Below are 14,943 nucleotides of genomic sequence, written 5' to 3'. Positions count from 1 at the left end.
GAGGAAATCTTTAAAGAGGAGGTTTTAAAAATAAAGTAAGCCAATGACTATCCTTGAGGTTCATTCGCCGGCAGGGCTGTGGTTCAGACATGGCCTTCAGAGCCTACTGACTGTGCAGGACAGCAACCTCTTAGCTAAACTGCTCCGAGCTGCTGGCTTTTTGTGTTCCTGTTTATTCTTTTTTTTGAAATACAGTCATGGCCGGGCACGGTGGCTCACACCTGTAATCCCAGCACTTTGGGAGGCCGAGGCGGGTGGATCATGAGGTCAGGAGTTCGAGACCAGCTTGACCAACACAGTGAAACCCCGTCTCTACTAAAAAAAAAAAAAAAAAAAAAAAAGAAAAACTAGCCGGGAATGGTGGTGTGTGCCTGTAATCCCAGCTACTTGGGAGGCTGAGGCAGGAGAATGGCGTGAACCCGGGAAGCGGAGTGTACAGTGAGCCAAGATCGCGCCCTTGCACTCCAGCCTGGGCGACAGAGCGAGACTCCGTCTCAAAAAAAAAAAGAAATACAGTCATGCACAGCATAGTGACCTTTCAGTCAACAACATTTATGAAGATGGTTGCAAAGATTACACCAAACTTTTACTGCACCTTTCCTATGTTCAGATACTCACATACTCAGCATCGTATTACAACTGCCCACAGTATTCAGTACAGCAACCTGCTGTGCAGGTTTTAGCCCAGGAGCAACAGGCTATGCCACACAGCCTAGGGTGTAGCAGGCTATGCTAGCTAGGTCTGTGTGAGTACATTCTATGGTGTTCACACCACGACATCACCGAACAATGCATTTCTCAGAACATATCCCCTTCGTTAAGTGACATATGACTGGTTTTTCTGTCTCCCCATTCCTATCAGGTGTCGCTTCTTGCTGCTCTCAAGCCCTACTCCCCATGCTTCTGCTTCTAGCTTGCTGGGAGCTGGGAAACTGACCAAGCGTGGAAAACTACAGGTAAGAAGACCACGAGTTAGGCTCTCCCGGCAGGTAAATACCTGCCTGCAGGCAGGGCCATCACACCCTTGTGTGGCTCCCAAATCGCTTTTTTAATTAATCCAATCCTCAGCAATGCTCATAACAGGCTAAAAGGCTCTGGGGAAGAAGGCATTTCAACAGCAGAAGAGAGGAAGAAGAGGGAGAAGAGAAAATGCAGAAACAAGAAATAAGCCAACACAAAAGAGGGGTGAAGAAAAAAGGAGAGGGTGCAAAAGAGAACAAAGTAAAAGCAAAAACAAAACAAAAAGGACAAACAAATCCCCAAAGAACTCTCCAATGGCAGGTTTCCTGGATGCTCCACCCTTCCTTATAATAAAGAATGAAATGGAGTTCTTGGGATTTGCCACTTCCTTCCCTCTGGGGCTTTTTCTCCACCACCCTCACTCCATTTGGCTCCCGGTTCCCTAAGCTGGGGTCAGCTGAGACAGCAACGAACGCTGGCCCTTCGCGGGGGCCAAGACCTCAAATAGTCCACCCCTGGACAGGACGGGCTTTCCCAAAGAAGTTACGCACAGATGCTGCCCAGTCCCGGCTCAGGAGGGCTAGGATCTGGGCTGTGACCACGTAAGGGCATCTTGGACACAATGCCAGGGTGTTGAGCTCACAACCAGTGGTCTGGAGCTTCGTGTAAACTGTGATCCTCAAACTCCTCCTTGAGGGAGGAAATGGGTGCCTTAGGAGGTCTATGGAAGCCTAAGGGAAGGTGTTTTATTTTAAATTTTCATGCAAATTTTGCATTATACTGCAGTGCTTCCCCCAATCCTTGATTAAGTATATGTATAAAAACACACACAAGTCTGGGCAACATGGTGAAACCATGTTTCTACAAAAAATACAAACATTAGATGGGCGTGGTGGCATGTGGCTGTAGTCCCAGCTACTCGGGAGGCTGAGGTGGAGGTTACAGTGAGCTGAGATCACGCCACTGCACTCCAGCCTGGGCGACAGAGCGAGATCCCTGTCTCAAAAAATACATGAACAAATTTTAAAAATAAAAACAGACACAGAGCAAATGACAAACCAAATGGGGTAAAATGTTAACATCAGACAAATCATATATGCATGGGCCTCGGACTATTTTTATATTTACAACTTTTTGTAAGCTTGAAATTGTTTCCAAATAAGTTTATTTTAAAACTCCACAAACCGTTCAAGGCTTGGATATATAATTCTGCTTCCTATTATCCCCGGGAAAGGAGGTACCTGAAAGAATCCAAGAGAGGAAAGAGAAAAAGAGCACAAGGCTGGGAAGAGAAAAGCAGACAAGGAGGGGAAGGGGGAGAGGGACACGGAGGGATCAGAAGCCCAGGCCTCAGTCACCCCACCAGACTTGAGTCTTATCTCCAGCTGCCACTGCCCTGGGGGCAGGCTTATTGGTGGTTACCTCCCTGCCTGCCCTGAACCTACTCCTTTTGCACCAAACCTCAAATGGCCATAGGAAAATGTAATCCCAGCCCCACGGCCCGTGAGGGGACTACAGCAACACTGCAAATGGCTGGTGCTGGGGCCCAGGCTGCTTCGGTGGCGTAGCCGCCACCATACCCATCCAGACATTCTTTGCTATGCACAGCTGACCTTAGTGCTATTCAGAAGGAGCTTCAAGTGAAGCTTCTAGGCAGGTGCTCTGGTGCCCACACAAACCCTCAACTGCAGTGAACACACCAACCCTCCTGGGAGATGAGTGCCCTGGTGTCTACGGGGGGTTGGGGGCTGAGCTCAGGCCTCAGGAACCCTTTCGGCCTAGAGGCATCTCCCTCTGGCTCCCATGGGTGTGTGCAGACCAGCAATTCCTGTGGAAACCTCCAAGGATAAACTGATAGGCAAAATCTTTCTTACAGGAAAATTCTATTTTAAAATGTAACTCATGTAATGAACAACAGAGGCTACAGGAACATGTGGATGAATCAGCACAAATCACCACTTGATAGAAAAACACCACCTATTAAGCTGTTTTCTTATACAAAAATAAATTTTTAAAAACTTAAGTTTAATTGCCAGAATTCATCTAAAATTCAGAGCCCCAAGATTCTTATTTGAGACTTTTCCCCCCAACTGAATATTTTTTCTAGGAGAATATAAAAGAACTTTATAAATTATCCAGTTATTAGGGATAGTTTTAAATTTAGAGAAAATCACGTCATACTAATTTGTGTAACAGAATTTGACCTTAAATGTGAAATCAGGCGAACTATTCCCAACACAAAGAAATAAATACTCAAGGCGACAGATGCCCTAAACACGTGGCTTGATCATTACCCATTTTATGCAAGGGACAAAGTATCACATGCACCCCATCAATATGTAAAATATTATGTAGCAATAAAAAAATCAGGCTGACTTGCCAGAATTATTATGCCAAACATACAGAACATCAATGGAAACACACATTTGAAACATTACCTGCTTTGGATGTAATAACAAGAATTCGATTGTCCAATGTTTTTATCGTCTTCTTGAAGCCACAAAGAGCTTCAGAAAGCTGAATTTTCATTTTCATGATCAAGTCATGGCCTCGTCTCTGAAAGACACTATGATCCTTCTGATCAAGCACAATTATGACATCACCAGGCTCCAGCTCAGGCTCCTGATCTCCTTCTCCATGAAATAGTATCTTTTGCCCATCTTTCATACCTATGAAACATCATCCCTTTCTGATTAGCCATTTCTCATACAAACCATGCTTCCTTAAAGCTTTTGAAGAAGGAACAGAGTCCTTCAGGGATTCTGTATTCATCAAGTCTCCCAGCCTCATGCAGGCACAAGGCAGGGAGGGGTGGCTAGGATGGCCAATGAGAAAAGAGGTCCCGCTTCCCTTGGCATAATGTGGGGCCAAGCCCAGCATGCACAGGGAGAGGGGGAATGTGGCTCTACATCCCAGGTTTACACAGCACTCCCTGCCCCGGGCCTGTGATGCCACACTGCCAGCATGGGGTCACTGCCCACTTCCCGGGGCACAGGGTGCATGACTTGGGACTGATAGGGACAGGTCAGCCAGCCCTGTCCTTTTCTAATAAGTCAGCTTGCACACTCAAGGCACAGGGTTTAGGCATGTTTAAACAGTAAGTCCTTTAATAACACCTGTGTCGGTTTGGCTGTTGATTCTTTTACTTTTGGTCTCATCTCTGATCTAGGATATATTTACTGGATTGGAAAGCCACAGAATCATCAGGGAATACTTGGAGGACAGCTAAAATGGAAAAAGGCCTTAAAATGATGGCATCAGGCAAAATGAATAGCAGGAGAAGGTGCTGTATTTGGAGGAATCTGATGCAGCAGATGGGGAAATGTGGAGAAAGGGAACATGCAGCCATAAACACTTACACAAGCCCTTATGGCCAATGAGCATCAGAAGCGACCAGGAAGACACTCCGAAAGATTCGAGAGGAATGGCTTGAGAATGTCAGGAGATGGCAACTAACCCAAACCAAGGCCAGGTAAGACTTTCAGAGCATTAGAAAACCTCATAAAGAGGCTGTCTGTGATCTCAAGGAAGTAAACCTCAGCAAGAACACTTTGGCAGGTGACATGGAATGGAAATAAGGCCAGGAAGGGTGAAGAGAAGATGACCGGGAAACAAGAGGAATTCATGGCACACCCAATACATGTTGTGATACAGCTCACTTCCCTGACATCTAGTCTGTGTATCCCACGATTAGCACCCAGACAGCATTTCCAGCCCCTGTGGAGCACCAGCTCTGCGCAGCCTCACCTTTTTCAACATGTACCTCGATAATCTTCTTCTCACGGATCACCTTGGCACCGCTGCAGCTCTCGCAGCGGTCCTTGGGGTTGATGCGCTCACCCTGGCCCTTGCACTCAATGCACACGGTCTGGATCTGCTGTACCATGCCCGGCCCGATCTGCTGGATGTGGATCTGCATCCCCCGCCCCTTGCACAGCGGGCACTTCTCCACCGATCCCTTCTTCCCACCAACACCTGCAGGGTCAGGGGAGGCAGGAATGAGGGCCATGCTCTTCCCTTACCGGTGTCCCTGCTGGGCGCCATGGCAGAAGGGCAGGGAACCCTCACATTGGACAATGGGCTTAGAATTCTATTTACAATCATGAAAAACAATGCAGAAGAGTCTGGAGGAGTCCAGCCAAGCAGATAACATCCAGATGTTAACATCTGACCTCAAACGTTTGTGATTTTGGCTGCACCAATCCAAATTTATTACTTTAGCTTCATCAAATGTGTTTTCTTCCACCCCAGGTGGAACCCGCATAGGCCCACAGATGAATGAGGAGGCTGGGGCTGTGGAGATCTAGAGAACACAAGCTCTGTCAATAGCAGCAGCTACCCAGCTCAGCCAATTCTCTCTGTGGGACAATGTGAGGCTGGGGTCACCAGACATGGCTTTTCTTGAAAACTCAGATTTTTAAAAAATTACAATAATTATATATACATTTAAGTCAGGGGTCAAGAAACCATGGCCAGACTGCTTGGTTTTGTAAATAAAGCTTTACTGGAACATAGGCGTGTGCATTCATTTATGTACTATGATGGCAGAGTGAACTAGCTACAAAAGACTCCATGGCCTGGAAAGCCTAACGTCTGGCTCTTTACAGAAAGAGTCTGCCAAGCCCTAGATGAGGACAAGTGTCTGATTTTTAATTTTTAAAAATAATTGTCTGTATACATATGTAACAAACCTGCATGTTATGCGCATGCACCCTAAAACTTAGAGTATAATACAAATTTAAAAAAAAAAAAAATTGTCAACATGTCAAATAGAGGTGCAGCCCAAAGAAAACATTCATTCAGGCAAAGAGATGTGGCCCTCAGGCCACCTGTTTGTAATCTCTGCTTGACCCTTGCATTTGAAAAAAGATAACTTATTTTCCCTGAACTATAAAACAAGCATTGTTTCTGAATCTAAGGGATCAGAACTGTGAGGTTCAGTCAAAAATTAGTTTTTACCTTCACATTTCTCACAAATTACATTTTTCTGGAGGGCCAATTTCTTCGTGACTCCATTATATAAATCTTCAAGAGTTACAGATAACTGGTGTACAACATTCTTGCCTTAGCAAGGGAGAAAAAAAATTAGTGGCGTTGAATGAAATATACCACTGTATTAAATACCACCCATATGACCCTTAGTTGTATGAAGTCTCCAGAGACTCAAGACTGTGGCTGGGTCATGCGCTCCCTTCCCTGCAGGAAGCAATGCTTCTATTACCCCAGCCCATCCTTCTGGCCCTCAGCCAATAACAAGAGCTAATACCCTCTCTAGCTATGAGCTAATTATTCAATCATTTATAGAGGCCAACAAAAAGACTTTCCACCTTTATTTTCTGAGAACAAATCTGAGGACAGGGAGAGCACTAATTGAGAAACCGAAGGCAGTATTAACCCACGAAATTGGTTAAGTTTCCCCATGAAAGGAGTCCTTTCTATACATAAATGTTTGACAGCCAAAGTCTCTGGATCTTTCACTGAAACTCTTCCTTGGGCATAAAGCACTTTACTTTCTGAGCCCTTCTGTAACCGGTGGCCAAATGGGAATTCTTTCCTCTGCCAAAATCTTGCTTCTGCACCCAGGACGGTGGGTGTTTGCTCCACAGGGTGGGGGTGTGCTCCAGCACCTGCCAGCCTGTCAAGACTGACAGCATCAAGACCCTCCCTGCTGCCCGTGGAGCTCCTGCAGTCACTGAGACAAGCTGTCTGGTTTACTGGCTGCCAACTTTGAGAGATGACTTAATTAAGGGCATGAAGTTTTCATCTCAAGACAGGGAGCTGGACAAGAGAATACCCAAGGTTTTTTTTTTTTTTTTGAGCCAGAGTCTCGCTCTGTCGCCCAGGCTGGAGTGCAGTGGTGGGATCTCAGCTCACTGCAAGCTCTGCCTCCTGGGTTCACACCATTCTCCTGCCTCAGCCTCCCGAGTAGCTGGGACTACAGGCGCCTGCCACTGCGTCCGGCTAATTTTTTGTATTTTTTAGTAGAGACGGGGTTTCACCATGTTAGCCAGGATGGTCTCGATCTCCTGACCTCATGATCCACCCACCTTGGCCTCCCAAAGTACCCAAGGTTTTATCATGTCCACACCATCAATTATAGGAGCAGGCGATATGCTCAAAGGACAGGGGAAGGATTTTTCCCTAACAAACACTTTGTGATTTTCAGCACTCTATGTTCACAGAATTGACACCCAAGCTTTTTAAAGCTCAAAGTCAATTACAATGTGATAACAAGTGCAGCTTCATTTATTTAGGGGCTTCTTATTGACCAAAGCCACACTTCTTAAACCCCAAGGCAGAGCTCATTTCTTCTGACTTTATCCAGAATTGTAATACGCTTGGTTATCTTTCTGGTTTCAAGATCCAAAGCAGCCTGACAACAGTAAACTAAACAGGGGGAATGGGAACTAGTCTATTAGCAACTACTAACATTAGCAACTACTAACAACAGAGGTGACAGCCCGTAGCCTGGCAGAGGTGAGATGCAGAAAAATTAGGAAGAACAAATCCCGAAAGTCAAAACAGTGGCCTGGGGCCATTGAGCTAAGGGCTAAGTTCCTCATTCACCTCCTGGGGATGAAATTGCTACTACTCATAATGCATTCTGAAAAGAATGGCAGGTCATTTACAAAGATTTCAAAACATAAAGAGAGAAATTTTGTTGCCTAGAAAATCCCCTGAGCAGGCTGGGAAATGAGGCCATACTGAACATGGCAAGAGTACCCACCTAGAATTAGAGAGCCTGCAGCCCAGGCCCAGGTCAGGGAACATGGAGCGCCACAAAGGGACGGTGGGCAAGAGGAGAGAGGAGCACTCTCGGTAAAGGATCACTGACAACCACAGGAGGCGTCATTTACATCCCTCAGCACACTCTGGTGCCTGACCCCAACAACAGAGGAAAAGAAGGCACGATGAACTTCACCTTCCTCTTTTCTATCCACCACTCCATTCGCTCTGCTCCTTCATATGGTATTGGAGGGTGTCAGATAATTACTAAATTTACCAAGAGTTTCCAGGTAGCCTGAGCACTAGACAAGTGATAAACTCTTTAAAGTTAATGATCTCAAAACATGGCAATTGTACCTTGTGGTTTTTTAGGTTTTTGTTTTTTGTTTTTTTGAGACAGGGTCTCACCCTGCTGTGCAGGCTGGAGAGCTCACTGCAGCCTCAACTTCCTGGGCTCAAGTTATCCTCCAGCTTCAGCCTCTCAAGAAGTAGCTGAGACTACAGGCATGAGTCACCACACCTGGCTAAGCTTTTTATTTTTATTTTTTTGAGATGGGGAGTCTCACTATGTTGCCCTGGTTGGTCGTGAAATCCTGGCCTAAAACAATTCTCCCACCTTGGCCTCCCGAAGTGCTGAGATTACAGACATGAACCACCGCGCCTGGCCCAATCACATCCTTTCAAAGCACGATCTATCCTGATTCCAACAACAGGGATAACTGTAGAAACCATACAACTTATTTATGTTTCTTTAAAAGCATTTACCTCTTCTCTCTCTAGCCATCCGTCCACCACCACCAAAGAACATGTCAAAGATGTCCATGGGTGAAGAGAAGCTGGGGCTGCCTGAGCCTCCTTCTTTAATTGCCTGCTCTCCGCCTTGGTCATAAATATCCCTTTTCTTTGGATCTGAAAGCACTTCATATGCCTGGGATATGAGTTTAAACTTTAAAAGAGAGAGAGAGAGAGATTTTTAGAGAAGTTTCGTTGTTTTGTTAAGCAAACCTCCCATATAAACATACAAAGTAATAGAGGTATTCTGCCCCCAAACCCTTGAACTAGCCAGTCTATACATCCTCTACCTGGAATCTGACTTGCCTGTCTACTTACTCCTTTGGTAAAGTGGGAAACACAGGGCAAACATATTAAGGGACTGGTGGTAGGGACACGACAAGAATCAGGGAGAGAAGGCAGTAGAGAGGGAAAGTTTCTCACTAATCTGGCTGCACCAGACAGGAAGTGGAGACCAGCTAGGATACCATGAGACAGTGCCAGGGGTGAACCTCTAACCAGATAGAGCCAGGACTCTGGGCGTTACCACTGGCTCACCTCCTCATGGGAATCATTTCACTAGTTTACTAGCATGAAATTCAACTACAGGCATCTGTGAGCACCTAACCACATGCCAGACATTGGATACAAACCTATACTCCTGATCCTCCCCCAAAAGCCCCGCCCCACCCATAGTCTTCCCCATATCACAGTTATTGGCAATGCCAATCTCACCTGTCAACAAATCCCACTGACGCTACCTTCACATTTGCATCTCCAGTACCCTAAGACAGACACAATATCCCATGTGTAGCATTCCTGTCAAAAAGTTACCACTGGAACCCAATTGTACGAAAAGAATCAGAAAACCCAAATTGAGAGATACTCTAAAATTAAAAGATAGAAAAAACCGAATACAATGTGTGATCCTGGATCAGATCCTGCACTGGGAAAAAAAAAAAAAAAAATGGCTACAAAGGACATTATTGGAACAATGGGAGAAATGTGAATCTTTGTTCTCAATGTTAAACTTCTTGAATTTGATAACTGCACTATGGTTATGTACAAGGATGTCCTTGTGCCTAAGAGAAACACGCAGCACTTAGGGCTGAAAGGTTATGCTACAGGTAGCTTCCTCCCAAAATCTTTAGCTAACAGTAATAATAATAACAGATAAAACAAATGTGACAACTTATTTACAACCGGTAAAGCTAGGTGAAGAATACGTTAGGTGTTCATTGTACCACTCATGTTTTCTGCAGGTATATGGACATTTTTAAAATAAAATCAGAATGCTAAAACATGCAAGATCTGTTCCTTCTTACCACACCACATCCACTCTGGCCGAAGGCACCATCTCAGGCCTGGACCACTGCAGTGGCCTCCTCCGTGGTCCTCCATGTTCCCTCCTCGCCCCAGCTTTCAGTGTGTTCTCCATTCGAGCCCACTAATTGGGTCGATCCTCTGCTCAAACCTCTACAAGGTGGCCCACGTCACTGGGAGTAAAAGCCAGTCCTAACTTTCATCTATAAACCCAACTTGGCACCTCTACTTTCCTCTCCTCCTGTGCGTCCCCACCCCAATTCTATGCCAGCTTCAGCAGGCTCCCTGCTGTTCCTCAACTCTGCAGCCTGGGCCTCAGAGGCACCTCGGCCTGCTGCGGCCTCCCCACTCACCTCTTTCCAGCCTTAGTTCACAGACCACCTTCTCAGGGATGCCTCCCGGTGATCCAGCTTTAACACTGCAAACCCACCTCAGACCCTCCCAGCCCCCACGCCTGCTGCATATTTCTCCATAGCATGAACCACCTTCTAACAAGCTGCATCATCTACTGCTTATGCTGTAGCCCCCACTGCAACATAAGCTCCATGAAGATGGGGGGTTTTGTCCACTGCTGTCTAACTGAGCCTGGAACCATGCCTGGCATGTAGAAGGCACTTGGTAAATACGTGTTAGATGAATGGCTCGAGTCTGGGAACTCAGAAATAAATAAATGAGGTAGGGTCTTGGCCCTCCAGAGGCTACAATTTAGTCGGAGAGACATACATGGATATATAGATATACAGATCCTATAATGCAGCTGGCTCCACAAAATATTCAAGGAAAAAAAGTGCCATGAAATAAGGAATTTGAGAGAGAGAAGAAGGGAATTTGAGGCATTAATTCCCTTGTTCTACAGATCTCTGATTGAAATCTAATAAGTAACCAATAATAATAATAGCTAATAAATAATAGCTAAAAAACTGTACAATTTAGAAAAGTCTTAAAAAGACATCAGCATCATATATAAGGCAGCTAGATCTTTTGATATGTTAATTCTCATACCATTTCTGCAAAGAAGGAAGTACCATTCACTACTACCCCTTTCCTCAGCAGAAAACCTGAGGTACAGTGTAAGGATTGGGTGCCGGGTACAGATCAGAAAGCAACTAGGCCAGGCTGCCCCTAGAGAGTTTCTGCGTCTATCTGCAGGTCAGGACTAGGTAAATAACTTCATGGGAACGTCCACTGGAAACACTCACCAAATACCCTGGATACTCACATGACATTTAGACTTAATAGAATGATCTAAGAATGGAAAAGGAGTACCCAGTTGCTTGGGACATTCAGTCAGAGGCCAGATCTCACATGGGATGGGGGTTCCAACTACCAGTAGGGAGTCCATCCTCTAGGGTCCCAGCACTCCAAAGTCTAATTCAGCTCCTGGCCTGGACCCCCTTCTCCCAGTGGGAGACGAGTGCTATGACGAGCCTGCCTTTCAGACCACGATCATTTGCCACAGAACCTTAACAGGATTACTATACAGCTGAGGGGAAAATGGCTTTGAAGACTATGTAACAACTTGGGAAAAGTACTTATAATAAAATATTAAGTGGAAACAAGAAAACAAAATGTCTATGTATCAGGATGGCTATGTATGATCATACTGGGGAAAGCTTGGAAAGAAGCACAGAGTGGTTAGGATAATGTGTACTTGGTAGGTTTCCCTCTGTGTTCTAAAATTTTCTGCATGGTTTGCTATGTTTTGATTTTTGAACTTGAAAATCTATTATTCAAACTAAAAGTTACAATGAAATTGACCAAAAGACCAAACACATCTCAACAGGGTAATAGCCAAGAATATACCCCACATCATTGCCCCTAAAAGGGACTATCTTGGTGACCCGCTACCTACCACCCATGCATCTTGCAAAAAAAAAAAAAAACAAAAAAACCAGCCGCAGATAAGTACAGACTCCATACTGAGTGCCCGACAAACACAAGGTGCCCCAATGCTTAGCAACAGGGGACAACAGGGCAAAAAACAAAGACCAACATCTCAACAGCCTTCTCAGTTTTCCCAGCAAGGGGTAAAGAACTGGCATAGTCTATTTTTGAAGAGACATTAATAATACAGTGACAAACTTAGGAGGAAAAAAAATTTTAAAGGTTCTACCTGTGATAAAGTAGAAAAGAACTACACACACTCACATACACACTCACAAAAGGCCTGCACAGTGCACCCAGCACACAGTAGGGACCAGAAGAGGAGGTATTTGTTGAATGAATGAATGAGCTCTCTCTGGGGAACTTTACAGCCGTTTCTATAAATTGTGTCCCCAGTCTCCTCATCCTCTTTGATTTCCTATCTAAATTGCCACTCTCCTCCCAATGTCCCTTTCACTGCAATTTCCCCTCCAATTTGTGCCTTTATAGGGCCCTCTCCTCCTACATACAATTTTTTAAAGTGCATTTACTCAGCCAGCTAACAAACATTTTAGCACCTACCCTGCACAGCTAGATACTCATCCCATAAGTGGCCATGGGGGCACAGTCACTGCCCTGCTTACACTATGGCAGGGAATACAGTTATCAAACAAGTAATCACCATTAAAGGAATACAGTTAATCAAACAAGTAATCACCATTAAAGTAGGATGCATGTTGGGCCTGTGGTTCAGTCTACGAGGCAGAGGCAGCCTCCTGGAAGATGTTTTAGCTGAGAACTAAAGAGTATTATCCCCTTCCGTGAAGGTAGAGAAAGGAAAGTATTCCTGGCAATGGGCACATCACAGAACCCCTCCCTCCAAGCTGATGGGCCTGCCAGACCTCACTGCCAAGGGCCTCATTTATGTGACACTAACTCAGTGCCTGGCTATGAATAAATATTAGTTTAAAACAAACCAAACAACCTGCCCAGACAGGTATAGACAGGATGAAACCTACACATATGTAGTACAGTTCAAGTCTAATTTTTTAAAAATAAAAGCTTCAGAACAAAAGCATATTCAGCTCTAACTGTATACACAGAGGCATGAAGTTACTCTTGTGAGTGCTGAGATTTGACCTGAAACCAGGGTCAGGCTTTCCCACATGTCTTTAGCCAGCCTGCTGAAATGTGAAATTAGAAGCCTCGAAGCTCTCCTTAAAGGAGACTGTCAGAAGCAGACTACAATGAATGTAGGGAGCAGGTGGATGAATCACCAGCACCATGTAAAACGCCAGTGCCTTTAAAAGCTACAGTAAGCCATCTAAATATAGATGAGAAAGAACGCAAGTGAGTAACAGACAAATGGTCTTACAGGAAAACATTTTAAACTTGTGACAGCCACATTCAGCACATGTGGCTAAATATAAATATTCCATCACTGTTGCCATTCAGCCAACCGTCCTGAAGTAGCTTTCTCCAGCTTGGAACAACTAATACAGACAGGTATTTTGATTTCAGCGTCGTTTCCACAGGTCTTAAATGCTACATGGGTGATCAGCGTGGTTTCAAACGTGGCCCAGGTGACACTGCTATCAGCTACTATAACGGCCCCACCTCTCAAGACTCATGCGGAACAACCAAAGTTTTGTAAGAAAATGGCAAGAAGTGAAAGGAGGAACGGGAGGGTTAGCAGCCTTTCCTTGCAATGCCTCATCCTTCAATTCACCTATTCAGGTGGGTCATGAGCCTCTTTAGAGATAAAAAGCAAACTTTCTGTAAACAGGATGGAAAAGCTTTCAACTTCTGTCTCTAAAATGCAGAGCATTTTCAGTCTATGAATGGTACTTATGATCAACTGTGTGTCACTTGTCACCGAAAACCCAGAATATGAGTACAAGCTGATGTCAGGTTGCAGATGTCCGTGTCCCTGTTTAATAAAGAAAATGGGATTACTCACTATCTGACGCTTTTATCAGGTAGGCAGTAGGTGCACAGAACAAATACAGCTAGTCATTGTCGAGAGGCACGGCGTTTGTCCAAAGTACCAGCTCAGATTAAAGACACTCATCCCTAGAGTTTATGCACCAACAGAGAACATGAGCCAGTCGTTCCCAGCAAGTACACAACTGTTTGTGTGTGCCTCCGTTTCCCGATTTCCAGGCCGCCTCTCCCATAGGGAACCAACACACCCTATGAGAACTAGTCCGGCGCGCCTGGCAGGGGCTACCCAAACACTTGTGGAGCGAATGGAGGAATGAATGGGCTCGGCAGGGACTCGCGAGGGGCCCAAGTCCCGCACCACATGCCTCCTCCGCGGGCGAAGCGCCCTCCACCGACCGCGCCGCACGGCACCCAGGGTCTCGCGCCACCTCTGCCCGGCCTGGCCCCGAAGCTCCTGGCGACGGCCTCCCCAACAAACGCGGCTCTGGTTTCCCGTCGCCTTCAGTGCTCCTGGCTTAATAACCCTCGGCCCCTCGGGAGCCCGGCCCGCGCCCCCACGCCCCACGCCTCCCCGCACCTTCTCGCCCTCATCCGGGTTCTTGTCCGGGTGGTACTTGAGCGCCAGCTTCCGATAGGCCTTCTTGATCTCCTCCGGGGACGCGCTGGGCTTCACGCCCAGGATGTCATAGTACTGGGTCTCCTTCACCATCTTGTCTCTGCGGGCGGGCGGGCGAGGCCGGTCAGAGTGCCCCGGACGCCCCTGCCGGGACCCTGGCCCGCGCCCCCGCCGCCCGCCCGCGCGTCACGGTCACGGTCGTCGTCGCCGCCGCCGCCGCCGCCACCGCTCGTAGCTCCCGCCCGCCCCCTGCGCCGGACCGACTTTCACGCCCGGCTCCACCGCACTAGAGCCACCGGCTCCTCCGCGGCGGGTTTTATTCGGCGCCGGCGGAAGCTTCCGCAAGGAGACGGTGACGCCACAAAGGCCTAGAACCTTCGCGGAGGTTCCGGCGGCGCCGCGGCGGGTTCGCGGCCCAGACCCCCGACGCCCTTCTGGCGCGGGCCAGCCGCTCACCCGGGCTTCTCGGGCGTCTGCTCCTCTGGCTGCCCGTCTGATTCCCCGGAGCTCCAGCTCTGACTGCCGCCCCGGGCCATGGCGGGGGTCGGAGAAGGCGGCTTGGGCCTGGAGGGCGCCCTCCGACGACTGTCCCGCCGCCCCGACGCCGCCCCGTTGCCCTTCCGTGGGTCCGTGGAGCCGGCTGGCTGGAGAGTAGGCGGCCTGGAGGGCTGTGTCGGCCGGAGCCCTGCGCCGAAGGGTGGGACTAAGAGAGCTGCGCCCTGCGGTCCCCACCCAGCCTC

General features: G+C 47.1%; 1 protein-coding gene and 1 long non-coding RNA gene across 5 annotated transcripts in view; one reads left to right on the top strand and one right to left on the bottom strand.

The window, feature by feature from the left end:
- Nucleotides 1–14,943, bottom strand: part of DNAJA4 (DnaJ heat shock protein family (Hsp40) member A4) — a 19,261-nt gene extending 4,318 nt beyond the window's left edge. Inside the window, exons 1-7 of one of the 4 annotated variants that reach the window (XM_054450862.2) lie at nucleotides 14,660–14,913; nucleotides 14,165–14,303; nucleotides 13,520–13,573; nucleotides 8,452–8,632; nucleotides 5,920–6,024; nucleotides 4,708–4,935; nucleotides 3,399–3,629 (exon numbers count right to left, since the gene is read on the bottom strand). In XM_054450862.2, the coding sequence (XP_054306837.1) occupies nucleotides 3,399–3,629; nucleotides 4,708–4,935; nucleotides 5,920–6,024; nucleotides 8,452–8,632; nucleotides 13,520–13,573; nucleotides 14,165–14,303; nucleotides 14,660–14,739 (1,018 nt within the window). In that variant the 5' untranslated portion in view covers nucleotides 14,740–14,913. Of the gene's footprint in view, nucleotides 1–3,398; nucleotides 3,630–4,707; nucleotides 4,936–5,919; nucleotides 6,025–8,451; nucleotides 8,633–13,519; nucleotides 13,574–14,164; nucleotides 14,304–14,659 lie in introns of all 4 variants that reach the window. The other 3 variants (XM_054450859.2, XM_054450861.2, XM_054450860.2) reach the window with 3 other exon arrangements.
- Nucleotides 861–5,466, top strand: LOC134738309 (uncharacterized). The gene is made up of 2 exons (XR_010123988.1): nucleotides 861–956; nucleotides 4,130–5,466. It is a non-coding gene; the product is annotated as an uncharacterized LOC134738309 (long non-coding RNA).

Source organism: Pongo pygmaeus, chromosome 16 (assembly GCF_028885625.2).
Source record: "Pongo pygmaeus isolate AG05252 chromosome 16, NHGRI_mPonPyg2-v2.0_pri, whole genome shotgun sequence".
In the NCBI taxonomy this organism is placed as follows: Eukaryota; Metazoa; Chordata; class Mammalia; order Primates; family Hominidae; genus Pongo; species Pongo pygmaeus.
Note: the sequence above shows the minus strand (reverse complement) of the source record. Positions and strands in the feature narration are given on the sequence as shown.